Source organism: Pararge aegeria, chromosome 23 (genome assembly GCF_905163445.1).
Source record: "Pararge aegeria chromosome 23, ilParAegt1.1, whole genome shotgun sequence".
Taxonomy (NCBI): domain Eukaryota; kingdom Metazoa; phylum Arthropoda; class Insecta; order Lepidoptera; family Nymphalidae; genus Pararge; species Pararge aegeria.
In genome coordinates, this window is record NC_053202.1 from 4,162,778 (window position 1) to 4,178,245 (window position 15,468).

The 15,468-nt window shown below is 36.5% G+C and overlaps 1 protein-coding gene across 1 annotated transcript; it reads right to left on the reverse strand.

The window, feature by feature from the left end:
- Positions 1-899: 899 nt before the first annotated feature.
- On the reverse strand, positions 900-14,229 carry LOC120634206 (facilitated trehalose transporter Tret1-like). Its single transcript, XM_039904670.1, has 7 exons — positions 14,142-14,229; positions 11,953-12,108; positions 10,785-10,983; positions 9,839-10,029; positions 4,997-5,379; positions 2,677-2,788; positions 900-1,205 (listed from the first exon to the last, which is right to left on the reverse strand). The coding sequence occupies exons 1-7, from the start codon at positions 14,200-14,202 to the stop codon at positions 940-942; spliced, it is 1,368 nt and encodes a 455-aa protein (XP_039760604.1). The 5' UTR covers positions 14,203-14,229; the 3' UTR covers positions 900-939.
- Between the last annotated feature and the right edge of the window lie 1,239 nt (positions 14,230-15,468).

Consider the following 15,468-nt stretch of genomic DNA (forward strand, 5'->3'; position numbering starts at 1 on the left):
AAATAAATCTTTCCCTCGGATTGGGTGCACCCGATATTGTCTTTTCTGGGCTCTCTTTCTTTGTTTCTTCTTAAATAATAAAACATCACAACAAGAACTTCATTGACGTCCATCGTACGTAGTTGCTTTGCGTAGAGTGCTAAAAATTGGTATTAGCTTCAACCGTGGCCGACAACCGATTAATATAAGAAGTATGGGTTTTATCTTACTGCCATACCCCTAACAGGTTAACCCGTTACCATCTCAGACTGTATCACTTAGCATCATCCAACACTTGTTTTTTTTAACTCTACTTTGAAGTGGATTAAAAAAAAAATCTTATCCAGCCGATTTACCAATTTTCGCGGAGTTTTATGCTATGCTCGCGGTTCAATGGACTACTGGAGTTGGATAGAAAGCTATCTCCCATAATAATATAGGTCATACGTATCTATAGATAGTTTGCGTTTCAAACTTAAAGTTAAGTGCAACTTCATCACTACCAATCCATTACCGGACCACTATAGGAAGCGGAAGTCCTATTAGAATACGAAGGGCTTAGGACGTAGGCCACGACGCTCGCCAAGTGCGGATTGTTAGACTTCACACGCCTTTGAAACCCTTACGAACTATGGAGAACTATCGGGCATGCCGATTTCCTCACGTACTTCATTTCCTACGTAGTTCAGGGAATAAAACACCTGCAGTAGGACAAGCCACAAAGGCTCCACAGAATGGAATAACTTAGGTCCTCAGATGTTATGAGGTATTCACATAGAACCGGGAGTTCAAACGCCAAATTTCGTCTCCGTATATTCGGGGCAGTTATTATCTTGAATTAAACAGTTTAATTTGATTCTTTATTTTTTTAATCATTACTTAAACACTTATAAATATAAATACAATTATGAGAACGGAACTTATCGAATAAACATATTTAAACATAGAAAATCTTAGCTATCATTTGCTCAAAATATCTTGAATCTCCAACAAACTCTTCCCTTTGGTCTCCACAACGAAAAATATCGTGAAGAACACAGCTCCAAGGCATGTGAGGGCAAATATCCAGAATGCTATATGCCCTATACTTTCCAATACAGAACCAAAAATCGTGGTGATTAGAAACCCTGCAAACCAAGAAGCTGACAGGGCTACAGCAGATCCTATGCTTCTTACGTTTGTTGTGAACATTTCGCCTATAAGAGCATTTGGGATTATCCCTAACCCTGAAATAAAATACAATTATGATCAAAATCAAAATACTTTATATCAATAGCAAATACTAAAATAGGATGATTTAGTAGTATTAATTTCACATTTCAACAAACAAACAAGAGCAATGTTGGCCCAGTGATCAGATGTTCGGCCTACCTCTAGGGTTAACCCCCGGAACGCACCTGTAAATTTTCAGAGTTATGTGCGTTTTAAAATTAACGAATTTAAAATATCTCTTGCTTTAACAGTAAAGGAAAACATCGTAAGGAAACCTGTACGCCTGGGAGTTTTCCAAAACGCTCTCAAAGGTACATGAAGTCTACCAAACCGCACTTGTGCAGCGTGGCGTAGCTACGCCCAAAACACTTCTTATCTGAGAGGAAACCCCTGTAGTGGGCCAGTGATGGATTGATAATGTTGGAAGTGAATTTCAATCTTCTTTCGATAACGCTTATACATATCTAGGCGACTAGCGGACCCTCGCTTCGTCCGCGTATGAGTCAATCGAGAAGCTAGAATAGATGCTTACTTACATCAAAAATGATCGTGGCTAGCTAAAAAAAGCTAAAAAGTTGTCATTATTTTAGTTGATATATACATACATACATACATACATCCATCCATACATCCACCCTCACAAACTTTAACATTTATAATATTAATTAGTATGGTACGAATGTATTCGATCGTTGTCCCATATGCCTTGCTACTTGTTATTTGTGAAGAGTTATGTCCTTTATCTCCGTCAATTTTTTATCATATCTTCATCGAAATTAGACACTACATGTTTTATAGTATACACTTTAAAATAAAAATATAATTATTAAAATCGGTTCAAATTTAACGGAGCTATGAAGTAAAATTGATAAAAATTTTCATCCCGTTTCCCGAAGGAAACTTATTGTTTATCGGGATAAAAGGTATTCTATATGTTGACCCGGAATATCAGCTACCACTATACCAAATTTTATTTAAATCAGTTCAGTAGTTTTTGCGTGATGCCCGGACAGAAAGATTAAATAAAAATCTGTTTTGGACTCTGTATCGATTCTAAAGCATCCCCCGGTATAAATTTTCAAAATATATTAAATGTACAGGCATCTTCTAGTTACATATTTATTCTAAGTATAGATATCCTACCACATTTAATGCGCTATCTAAATTTCATTTTCAAATCGATCATGTAATATCGAGGATATCGTCACTTATCCAAATTATAGTTCATCCAGATTTTCTACAAGTATATGCATAGATGGCTGAACTTGGGTATGTCTTAAAGCCACTTAATATGTTGCTTAGATTTTATAGTCTATCTTACGCTTTTGAGATAAGATAAAGTAAGGAAACTTATGAAAGTTATGCAGTCATATTATTCATTAAGCCCTCTCAATAAAAAGGCAACCGAAAGGTGTCATACATTTTGGTTGCTTTTTATTATTGTAGATTATGTATATTTTAATGTTATTGTAGATTCTGACTTACCAAAATCATATCCGATGAAGAATAATATTAATATGACAAGCGGAAACCACTTTATGCCATCAATTACAGTACTTCCGATTTGATTTAAATAAAAGTAAAGTCCCAATAGAAACTGAAACAATAATTACAACATTTAGATTTCAATAAAAAATATTTAAATTTATAAATAACAATATTTAAATTTCCACAAAAATTTTACATTTCCAATTTCTGCAAGTTAAATTAGTAAATATTATGTTTTATCTGTGACCTGTTATTTTAGTATTACTATGTTCAATCTTTGTCCACTTGTATTCAATATAGTTTGTAAAATGGCGTAGTTTTTGTTTCTTAAATTTACCTTTATCATTGTGGTTTAAAAAAAAATAAGGATTGCATTGAAACCACATCTCGCTCTTAATTGTTTTATTTATCATACGCGATCGGTGTGACTTGTCACACACCTACATTCGGAATAAAATGTGTTTTACCCAAATGACCTTAACACTCACTATTTTAGAAAGAATAAGAGTTATTGGTTTTTTTAGACCTCGTAACTTGTATCTTGTTATTTACCCTCACTACTTTATGTGTTGTGAGTGTGACTGTGATTGTGAGTGTGACGACACTGGCATTTGGCAGCAAATTCCTTTTAATTTCTCAACGATGGCACAATGCACAAATTATTTGCTTTTTTTTTCTTTGAAATCTTAAACGCTATCCCTCCATTGTCTTTTTTTTTGGTTTTTGTTTTTATTCCACTACAAGTTAGCCCTTTCCTGCAATCTCACCTGATGGTAAGTGATAATGCAAAGATGGTAGTGGGCTGACCTGTTAGGGAATATGGTAGTCATACCCCTTATCGCTTTCTACGCGTCATCGCACCGAAACACTTAATCTATTAGTGGCACGTCTTTGTCGGGTGGTAACTGGCCACGGCCGAAGCCTCCCACCAGAACACTAGAGAAAAATCAGAAATTATAAATACCCTAATTGCCCTGCCGGGAATCGAACCCGGGTCCTACTACTTCAATTCAAAGCGCTCACCGTTACGCCATTGAGGTCGTCAAACGTCATTAGACAAAGAGACAATTAAGAAGTTCGAATTTCGTAACAGGAGTACACACATTACAACATTTTTAATATGACTATGTTTCATAATTCGCAAGAAACAACGTTGTTTTCACGTGATGCCCGGACAGACAGACAGAAAGACAGACTGACAAACAGACAGACAAAAATTAAATAAAAATCTGTTTTGGACTCAGTATCGATTATAAAGCAAATCCCCCGGTCAACATTTTCAAAAAATATTAAATGTACAGAAATCTTCCAGTTAAAGTTGTATTATAAGTATAGATGGGATAATAATATGTGTACGTCATTTAATACAAAAGTGAACTAACATTGCATAACTTCTTTCAATGAAATTATAAGACCTGTTAGATTGAATTTTGTTATTTTTTGCACGACATCGTTATATCAGATAATAAATTCCGTGCATTACTAGAAAATTCTCGATGACCAAAATGCATGCTTAGTTTGAGAAACTTGCAATGCCCGGTTGAACCCGATATGGATGTATTTTGAAACGAGAGTACCAATTCCCCAAATGACTCATAAGATTTGTAGGATTCTGTAAATACTTCAAATTTTCTCGGACAATTCATAAATTTCATATGTTAAAGTATTTATTAATAATATGAAGTAAGTTTGTATTCTCTTTGGCGTCTTGCTTCATCTATCTTATCTATGCCCTGATCACTTTTCTATTGTTATTCTATTAACGTAACTTATCCTTTTTATTTAATCCTTTCTATATTTTTTTTACCAATATGGTGTAATTTCTATGCCGAAAAATTAACAAAAAGTATTACTTTTTGTAAATTTTTCGGCCATTGGTACTTTTCTTATGATGAACAAGTATTTTAGAAAAACACGGCCGATATTATCCTTATTTTTCTTTTTGCGTGAACTTTATGTTACGTACGTTAGTGTGAACATAGTACAACTGTAGTTAAATGGATAAATAAAAGAATAGTGCAGTTATGTGTCAACTACGTTATACGTTATACGCTATCAACGCAACAAAAGTGCCATCTATGTGCCTATTTGAATAAAGAAATATTTGACTTTGTGTTTGACTTTGACTTAGATATCGGTTCTACACAAAACTCGACTCAAATTAAAGCATGAGTCTACGCTGAAATAGATGTTTCGTGCATGTCTTGCCATTGTCCTGGTACTGTAAATCTTGTCTATTCTTTAAGAATTTATATTACGTCAGTGTTTTAAGCTAAATGTTTTATCAAGTCAAAATGATTCAATCTAAAGTACTTACCATTGCTAAAGAGCATATACAGCTAGAAACGATAATCAAAACTTTCCTTCCGCTCCTCTCAACTAGAAAAGGACTTATGACACTCCCAGTCAATTGAAACGCTGCTATGATTAACATAGATATATTCGACTCGATTTCAGATCCAGCCATATCGAAAATTTTCCCAGCAAAGAATACAACGACCATAACACCACTGCAGTGTTGGAAAACATTTATAGTTACCACAATTAGTAACGCCTTTTTGTTTCCACGTAGACTGAACAGTTCGATCCAGTCTTTGGTCGCTGTGCTGTCTCGAAATTCTTTTTTGGCCGCCAATAATTTGTCTATATCCTCGCTTCTGCCTAATTCATGGAGGCTTTTTATAACTGCGTCGTCTTTGCCTGAAATATACAAATTTTTTAATCATCATTAACAACCCATTACGGTCCTCATTCTTAGAGGAGGGTTCATCTCGTAGTCCACCAAGCTAGACAAAAGCGAATTGGTAAACTTCGAAAGCCTTTGAGAACCTAAGAGAGTCATTAAGGCATAGTCAGTACATATTTGAAAATTTAATTTATGTCCATAAAAATATAACAAAATTTAAAAAGAAAATGGAGTGTAACAATATTAATATTAGAAACAAAAATAAACTCGTTGTGCAGTTTATTAGGCTACACAAAAAAAATTACAAACTCATTCAAGGGCAATTGTATACTATTTTATTACAAATTACCAAATGAAATCTTTGAGATGTCTCTCAATAACTTCAAAGTTTATATAAACAGTAAGCTTACAGAAAAATCCTATTATAATATTAAGGATAACTTAAACGATAAAAAAGCTTGGCTGTGCGTGTGAATTGCTCTGGCTTCATACCTTAATATAAAAAAACTGTGAGATAGTGAAAACAATAAAAAATTACCGGCTAAGTTGGTTGTGTGCTCGTAACTTTAGGTTTAAGTTGGCGAACGAAGTTATCACCATCCCCTTACAATTATGTAAACATATATTATGTATGAACGCTTCATAAGTGCCTGTGACAGGCCTACATGAAAAAAAAAATAAAAAAAAAAAATAAAAAAAAAAATTAATTTGAACAGTTCGGAGCTCTGAGGCATACATGTTTCACCACGATGTTTTCCTTCACGAATATTTTACAGTGTATGTTATGCATCATTTTATCACTCATCAATAGCTGATAACAGGTGTGCTTAGTTTAATGTTTTCGTTTATTACCATTCGCAGTAGCTATTGAAACGATTGCCGTAATAAATATCAAGAATTTAAATGGTAAACATTTCGCCATCATCGTCATCACGTCAACCTGCCCTAGTCGACTGTTCAACATACCTACGCCTTATTCAAAGCCACCACCAAAACTGGTCCTAATTCACACACTTTCCTTATGTCGTCGGTCTTAAGTCAGCTTAGAGAGTATGGTCATGTTTATCGTAGGTTGGCCATTGGACAAGAAAAGTCCTAAGGTGGAACCCACAGACAAGCAAGCGTAGTTTGGGATGCCCTCAAGCACTGTGGTACACATTTGCCTACATTAAATTCCGAAAATGAGTTTCAAAATATAAATTTTGAAACACTATAAACAAGTTTTTCGTTTAGTGTAGTCCTTCATTTTCTTAAACTCGCAATACTTGCTAAATTTAATGCCCGATTGGTACTAATTAAAAAAATATTTTACTGCTATACAAATACCTTTTTTTATCTGACTTACAATAAAGGATGAGGTTTTTAAAGCGGTTGTGTTTTTATTTTTTATTTTGGTAACACTGTCGTTTATAAACCGATATGAAAAAATATTTATTTTGTTTGAGACGGACTTCCCAAGTCAAGATCTTTAGAAAGAATCCTGGAGATATTGAGGGAACTCCTCAAATATTATAGGGACACCTACAGCGATTTCAGTATTTTTAAAAGTAGCTTGAGTATTTGCTATCGATAAGCACCAATAAAAGCTCATGATGAATACACTGGATGGCCATCGGAACTACACAATAGTAAGTATTACACTGGTTGTTACTTCTTGGTTTTTTAGCTTTGATCTCTGCGAAGAAATGGTTATAATATTACTAGTACTTAAGGAGCCATATAACCATTATATTAGTATAAAAACGGATAGTAACATGCATTGGTTAAACAAGTTATTCGTTCTACTCTAGTTTAGTTTATCCGTATATATTTATTTATTTATTTTATTTTGTGAACAATAACATATCTTAACCACTAATGAATAAAACGATGATCACTGTAAAAGTATGAAACTGCGTAACAGTGATCACGCCCACCTCCAAAACTTAAAATTTACCACTGTTCACTTGATATTTATCAAAAAATCTAAATACATTCAAAAATATTAATTAAAATAAAATAAGATACAAAAAAAGGGATACATATGCAACATGTTAAACTTGATTTCGAGTGTGTGTAAGAGTGTATGTATTTTGTGGTGTGTGTGTGTGTGTGTGTGTGTGTGTGTGTGTGTGTGTGTGTGTATGTGCGCGCGTGTGTGCGAGCGTGCGTGTGTGTGAGAGAATCTAATCAATTGAACCTATTTCAAAATAATTAAAAGTATTTCCGTCTCTTCATAAGATAGTGATTGAAGCCACTTTGAACATTTTAACTTACATGAGTGTCTTGGTAAAGGGTAGATATTAATTTCTTTGTTTAGTCTGTTGTACAGTAAGCAACTCAAAAATGGGTAATGGCGTCTTGCGACTGCAGTGCGGGTTGCCTCCATCCTACATACCATATATGATCTACGCTTCGTGTTTGCTAAGTTAGGGTCATAGCGCATCTCGGCATGTTTACGAAGAATCGCAGATAGGACAAATAGCTGCCTTACCGTCAACACTCCAGTGATTGAGTACAGCTCAATCACTGGAGTAGTAATACCACTCGAATAGTAATACCATAGTTATCTGAATATTGTATTCGGCGGCTATCCCGATATCAGATTGCATGGCCTAAGTCTGACCATGGCTTGTTTCTTTTCATTTGATTTTAGAAGTTGCACTTCAGAAACTCCTTCAATATTTTCTGTTAACAATTGGATTCCTTCATGTTTTTCATCTATAACTAAATAAATGGTTATAAATAATTATACTACGGCAATACACACAATGTCATCTAGCCCCAAATTATGAATAATGTACATAAATACTTATAACATACAAATAAACACTGAAAGACTGTGATGTTCATCTCACAAACATTTTCCAGTTTTGGGATTCGAACCCACAGCCTTGACTCAGAAAGCAGGGTTACTGCCCACTGCACTAATCGACTTCAGTCTTATCTGATAAAACGAGTTACTGCACTTCAAGATTGCTCGTTAATCCTTAACGACTTGTGGGGATCGTTGTTTTATCATATATGGCATCTTAAACAATGTGATTTTCAACTACCTACCTCTCAGGACTCAGAAGAGCTTATCTGATTGCCATATAATCAAAATATGAAACGAAAATATTGGATAAGAACATAAGTGAGTGGAAAGAATTATGTTATCATTTTGTGTTTCATGCATATTTTCTCGTTTACATCGACGTCCAAATGTGTATTAAGGTAAAATAAAAAGCATAATATTAAGTATAATGTCAGTATAGGTTATTAGCTATATATATGTAGTGAAATATTATTGTGCACTAAAATTTCCTTGACTGAATAAAAAAAAAATTTTGAGAACAATTTCTTCAAAGCTGGTTTGAATCTTCTCAGTGCTAAAATGAAACTGGTGAGTTTCTTGCCGGCTTCATCTCGATAGAATCTTCCGCCTCCCAAACTGCACTCTGACATCACACACTTTTAACGGTACGGAAAAACTCTCATTCATGCAGGAAGATGTTTTTGTTATATTACAAGTGCGTGCGTTACGTTACAAGTGCGTGTGGGGGAGAGAGCGAAATCCTAACCATCAGACTCTCGTGGTAATACGACCATGTTTGAAGGAAAACATGCTGGTTATACAGTGTTTTTTTAAACAAAACGTAAAAACGAGGGTCACTGGTTATTAACATCATTGTTTAAGTTATTTAGTTGGTTTTTCCTGCTTGTACACAACTACGGAGCAATAAATCGTCGTGGTTTTTGTAGTTAAAAATATTTAAAGAACTGGAATTTAAATATGACCATGTTTAATATTAGGAATCTTTAAGAGATACATTTAATGAAGCCAATATTATGACTGTGCATAATAAATACATATTTGAAAGTTTAATTTAATTAACATAAATATTTAACAAAAATTAAAAAGGGTAGTGCAGTTTACTAGGCTGCATTAAATTGGTAATTCATTTAAGGGTAACTGTATACAGTTTTATAACAAATTACCAGATAAAATCCTCAAGATGTCTCTCAATAAGTTCAAAGTTTATATACCACGTAAAATTATATAAAAATCTTATAATAATATAATAAAGGATTACATGAATGATAAAAAAAAAACTTGGGTTTTCATTGCTCTAACTTCATAGCTAAATATTAACTCTACTGTGAGATGGTGATATCAAAAGAAAACCTGGCTAAGTTTGTTGTGGGCTCTACTTAGACCGTAATTTCGGGGGGCCGAGTACGAATCCCAGCACCCGTAACATTTCTAAGTTATGTGTGTTTTAGCAATTTAAAAATCGTGGAAACCGTCTTGCCTGACGGTTCTCCATAATGTGTTTAAGCCTCAAGGCTCAAGGTTGAAAACCACCAATCCACGCTTGGCAAGGTCGGTGGGAGGAGACCCATAACCTGTAGAGGGCCAGTAATATGTTGATACGATAGAAGCAGAATACAAAAGACCTTACCGTCAATTCAAAGAAGCTCAAGATACAAGATTTGGAAGTACGTACTTACCTTTCAAAATATGAAATATCGGAGATTCAGGTACTAAAAGTGTGGCCAGTGTAAATGCTACACACAAAGCCACACCAACGTAATTCGTGCCGGAATATGAAAGAAAATGACCGGCGGTGTACAGAAGTATTGCGCCGGATGTGTGAAATATTCCCATTACAGTTAAGAGAATGCCTCTGATGTTTGTAGACCTGGGGACAAGGATATCAAAAATTAAATTCAAGGTTAAAGCTTTCCTGAATGTACATGAGAAATGAAACTTGTTTGGAACTCAGCAAAATAATATAATATCAGTCCGATTAAGAACACCTTTTTTGGATTTAATAGCTCCGAGGGGAAGACGCCTGGCCATCAGTTCCGGCTCGTTATTATAATCAACCCATTACCGGCCCACTACAGGGCACGGATATTCTCCCACAGTAAGAAAGGTTTAGGCCGTAGTTCCCACACTGGGCCAGTGTGGTTTGATGGAATCCACACGCTTTAGAGAACATTACTGGTAACTCTCACAATGCAGGTTTCCTCACGATGTTTTCCATCGCCGTTGAAGTAAGTTATCTTTTAATTGCTTATATTAAAAACACTCATAAATCTGGAAACTTAGCTGGACAATGTTTCCAGTGGAAACTTCAGTGCAACGCGTCAACCAAAAAATTTAGGTCAGAAAAGTTGCATATCTAGCGCACATGCTATGTATGACACTAGGGGTATGAACTCTTACAAATTATTATGAAGAGTACAATTGGAATTGCCAATTCCACTCCACTCAACTTCACTCCACTTCACTCCATTCCACTCAACTCTACGAACTCCAATCCACTCTCCACTCCATTCCACTTCACTCTCCTCCACGCCATAATCTAAATCCAGAATGTCATTTGAGAACATTCAGTAGTCAGAAGAGAAATCAAAAAAGCAATTTAATAAAAAAATAAGACATACTAACGCAATTTCTCCAATATACACCAAATTCGTAACACCAATGACACCAATACCGAAACCGCTCAAAATTCTGCCACACAATAGCATTGCCAGGTTTCTGCTTGTGGCTAAAATTATGTACGCTATCGCCACCAACACCCCGCCAAAAAACAGACATGGTTTTCGTCCTTTGATATTTGACAGCCATCCCACTAGATAAGGGCCTGGAACAAAGAGAAAATGTAGTATACCCTAATAAGAGGTCCCGAAATGCCAGTGGGCAGTGGCGTGATCTTCATGCATGCACAAAAGCACTGCAAACCCTAAAATTTTCGTAAAACTCATAGGAAGGATTTTATGCCATCTTCCTTCTTTATGCATACCCTGGTCAAAAACCCTGTGCACGCCATTGCTAATGGGAGGGTATTTTTTCCATTACCAGTTCCAGTACTAGTTAGCCCTTGAAACTCATCTAAGTAGTAAGATGGTAGAGGGCTAACCTTTCATCATAATCGGCATTACCGGTTCCCCCTCAGAATGAGAAGGGATTAGACCGTTGTCTACCACGCTGGCCTAGTGCGGATTGGTAGACTTCACACGCCGTTGAGAACGGTAAGGGGAACTCTCAGGCATGCAGGTTTCCTCACGACGTTTTCCTTCATTTAATCAAAATAATTTGCTTTAATTAAAAAGTTATTGTGCCTTAAGACCAAAGTTTTCGATCAGTACGTGTTACCAGTGATGACTTGCGGATCCGAAACGTGGTCGCTTACTATTGGCCTCATAAGAAGGCTCAGAATCACTCAGTGGGCGACGGAAAGAGCAATGTTGGGAGTATCTCTACGTGATCAAATCAGAAATGAGGAGATCCGTAGAAGAACCAGTGTTACCGACATAGCTCAGCGAGTTGCTAAGCTGAAGTGGAAATGGGCGGGGCTCATAGCTCGAAGTACCGATGGACGTTGATGTTCCAAGGTGTTGGAATGGCGACCCCGCACTGGTAAACGCAGCGTTGGTCGACCCCCGACGAGGTGGACGGACGGCAAAACTGTGAAAATTGGAACTCCCTACAAAAGACCTATGTCCAGTAGTGGACGTCTATCAGTTGATATGATGATGATGAAGTAGCGAGTTCTCTGACAGATGGACAGACAGTTATACGGAGTTAAAGAAAAATAAGTCTAGCAACGTACCTGGTATACAGCCTAAATACGCTAATGAAGCCACTAATGAAAGCTGCGCTTCGCTCAACAGTTCACTAAGCGGTGATTGATCACTGTCTTGTAATTTAGGTAGAACGCTACCTGACCAGCCTACCGTGAAGCCTACCACCATTTGTCCTATGTACACTGAAAAAAGAGTAATACAATCAAAAAAACTAACTCACTACGAAAACAAACTACGCGTATATGTATATCATGATGTACACATATGCGTAGTGCACACTGGCGCAATGGGCAGCGACCCTGCTTTCTGAGTCCAAGGCCTTGAGTTCGATTCCCACAACTGAAAAAAATTCTGTTATGAACATCATAAAAATATTCATCAGTCATCTTAGCAGCCATAGCACAAACTACGCTTACTTTGGGGCTAGATGGCGACGTGTGTAGTGTCGTATTTATAAAAAAAATAAAAATGTACGCGTCCAACGTGCCATCGAAGTGCCTATTTGAATAAAGAAATATTTGACTTCGAATTTAACTTTGACATACTTCTAATCGGTTTCTACGCGACATAGCTGTGCAGCACGTCTGTCGGTTAGGTGGTAACTAGCTACGGCCAAAGCCTCCCAACCAGACCAGACCAGAGAAAGTTCGGAAATAATAATGGGACGAACCCGGGACCTTCAATTTAAAACCAAAGCGCTCACCGCTGTGCCAGTGAGGTCGTCATAGCCTTTAGCCCTGCTGGAATCTGGACAAACAAAATGGGATCCTGCGGGAATTTTAAAACGCAAAATAAACACGGACAAATTCGCGTTTTACTGCTAGTAATTGATATTTGCGTTCAGCTTTATGCGGCCTTCTACCTACGTTATGATCATCTTGCATTTAATCTACTGTTTAATTTTACCTGTAATCCGCACTGGATTGTGATTAGATAAGGAAAATCTTTCGCTGTTGCGTTTGTTTTACTATTTGTTTAGCAATCTCGTAATCGAAAGATCTAGATAATAATATTTAGAACGATGGTGCATAAAGCCGAAACTACTTCTTTCCAATCACATATATACCGAGCTGCTGGATTAGCACTGGCAGGAGACAAACATTATATCCCCCCATTACATCCCCTGACAGCAGGGCTAGAACGGGCATAAGACATAAATTATATCCCCCGATTATATATCCTGACAGGGGAAACAATTAACGTGTCCACCTGCAAATCACGGGAACATGGAATAGTAGAAGTTTACCCCCGTTTATTGTCGCCTACAGTCCTAGCCGTGCAGAGTATCAACTATTTTTATGCAAAAATGTCACTTATGTCACAGTTATGATAACAAATGCAATTTATTTTGCGTTTTTCGCATCTCACTATACACCCGCGGAATGTTGCTAGCTCACATTTTTTTCCCATTTACCCATTTTATGGTGAACGCTTGGATCATTTAAGGTAAAATAATAAATGTCAACTGCTAAATGGTATGAAGTGTCTAACCGTTTGTTCGAGAAACCATTCTAAAGTGGAGTGGTTTATGAAACTTCAATATTACATCGTGTGCACGGTTTCTGTATTTTCTTAATTCTATGGGGAAAACTTTTCGTCTCGTTTAACAGTATAGTATTTCATTTCTCATGTTCGGAAAAGAGTCATTTTTTATCTTAACTACGGGTGGAAAGCACTACATTTCTTCACCGCAGGATCAAATTTATTGCAATATATTTAGTTATTTTTTACTCCAGTTCATTATTACACATATATTATTTGGATATTATTTCCACTTGTGCGCCAGTGCTCTGAGAGTTGATAAAGCTTTGGGAGAAGATACATTTTTATAATTTCCCCGGGGTTAATAATAAATAATAATAATATTTATTTATTAACCACAATAAATAATAGGGCAAATAGTTTTTATTTGATTAAAAGTACAATTTTTTTCTTTTTAATATAACTTTTTGCACCCAGCAGGGCAGGAGCCCTGCTGGGTGCAAAAAGCCACTTCGGAACCTTCCACAAGACCAGACCAAAGAAAATTCAGACATGAGCTCCGAAATTGCCCCCGCCGGAGATCGAACCCGGAAACTTAAAAAAAAACAACTCCCACTCTAAGTCCTCATACCACTGCACCAGAGCGGTCTTCTTGGTCACTGATGGAAATCAAGCACTTAGTACGTCCCATAAACTACAAAGCATATTGATTATAGATAAGAAGTATACTCACTACATGATGATATCAATACTTGACGCTTCTTTCCAGTTATTTTTAAAAGAGCATGTTTCATTATTAAAACTGTATTATCTCACAATTAAAGAAATGCTAAGTCACACGTGTGTTTGTGATCTGTTAACGCTAAGAACTGGATAAACCGTACAACTGCATATTAGTTGGCTATCTTACAATCGCGATAACAATATTTAGAGCAATTAAAATGAGCTAACTAAATTGATCACATAATAAAGCGAAGGCCACACTTTTTATTATTGGTTGCGCACTGTACGAAAAATTAAACACCGTTAAGAGCGAAAGCAGGTTTGGCGGTACCTCAAATGCGGGTTGCAGAATTTAACTTAGCTTGAACAGCTGTCGCAGTTTTTAGGGTTTCGTACCGAAAGGGTAAAAAGTGACCCTATTACTAAGACTCAACTGTCCATCCGTCTCTACATCCGTCACCAGCAGTGGCGTGCATAGAGGGTATGCACAGGGTATGAGTATGATATAAAATGAAGAAAATAAGTAAGAGTTATAAATAACTTATGGATGGGAATTGTAAGATTTATAAAAAGCCTATTTAGGTATTTATGATGATTTTCTTCATTTTACATCATCTGCATACGCTGTGCATACCCTCCATGCACGCCACTGGTCACCAGGCTATATCCCATGAAACGTGATATTGTGATTTGACAGTTGAAATTTTCACAGATGAAAAATAAATATTTAAGGTAAAAAAAAACACTTTTGTTGCATGTGAGTCCTTTTTTTGCACTACAAGTTAGCCTTGATTGCAATCTCATCGGCTGTTAAGTGATGATGCAGTCTAAGATTAGCGGGCCAACCTTTTAAGGAGTATGGTAGTCATACCCCTAATCGGTTTCTACGCGACATCGCACCGGAACACTAATCGCGGCACGTCTTTATCGGTAGGGTGATGACGGCCGATTGGCTCAGTGACCCCGTTTTCTGAGTCCAAGGCCGTGGGTTCGATTACCACAACTTGTTTTTGTGATGAACATGAATGTTTTGCAGTGTGTGGGTGTTTATCTGTATTTTGTAAGTATTTATGTATCATCATATAAACCCACTACGGGGGCTCCTCAAACAATGAGAAGGGTTTAGGCCGAAGTCCATCATGCTGGCCCAGTGCGGATTGGTGGACTTCACACGCCTTTGAGAACATTATGGAGAAGTCTCAAGCATGTACGTTTCCTCAACATCATGGGCCACCTTAATCATTAATTATCATCGATTTGTTCTACATTAGATTAGATACCATGTTTGTTTTCATCTTATGGCAACATTACAATGAAAACATTACAAAAAAGTTTGT

Bases quoted from the DNA above. Each gene is read 5' to 3' on its own strand.
- LOC120634206 (XM_039904670.1), bottom strand. From the start codon at position 14,202: ATGAAACATGCTCTTTTAAAAATAACTGGAAAGAAGCGTCAAGTATTG. The intron at 10,030-10,784 runs GTTAGTATGTCT...CCTTGTCCCCAG, and splicing joins GTGTATATTGGAGAAATTGC to GTCTACAAACATCAGAGGCA. The intron at 1,206-2,676 runs GTAAGTCAGAAT...ATTTTATTTCAG, and splicing joins CTTCATCGGATATGATTTTG to GGTTAGGGATAATCCCAAAT.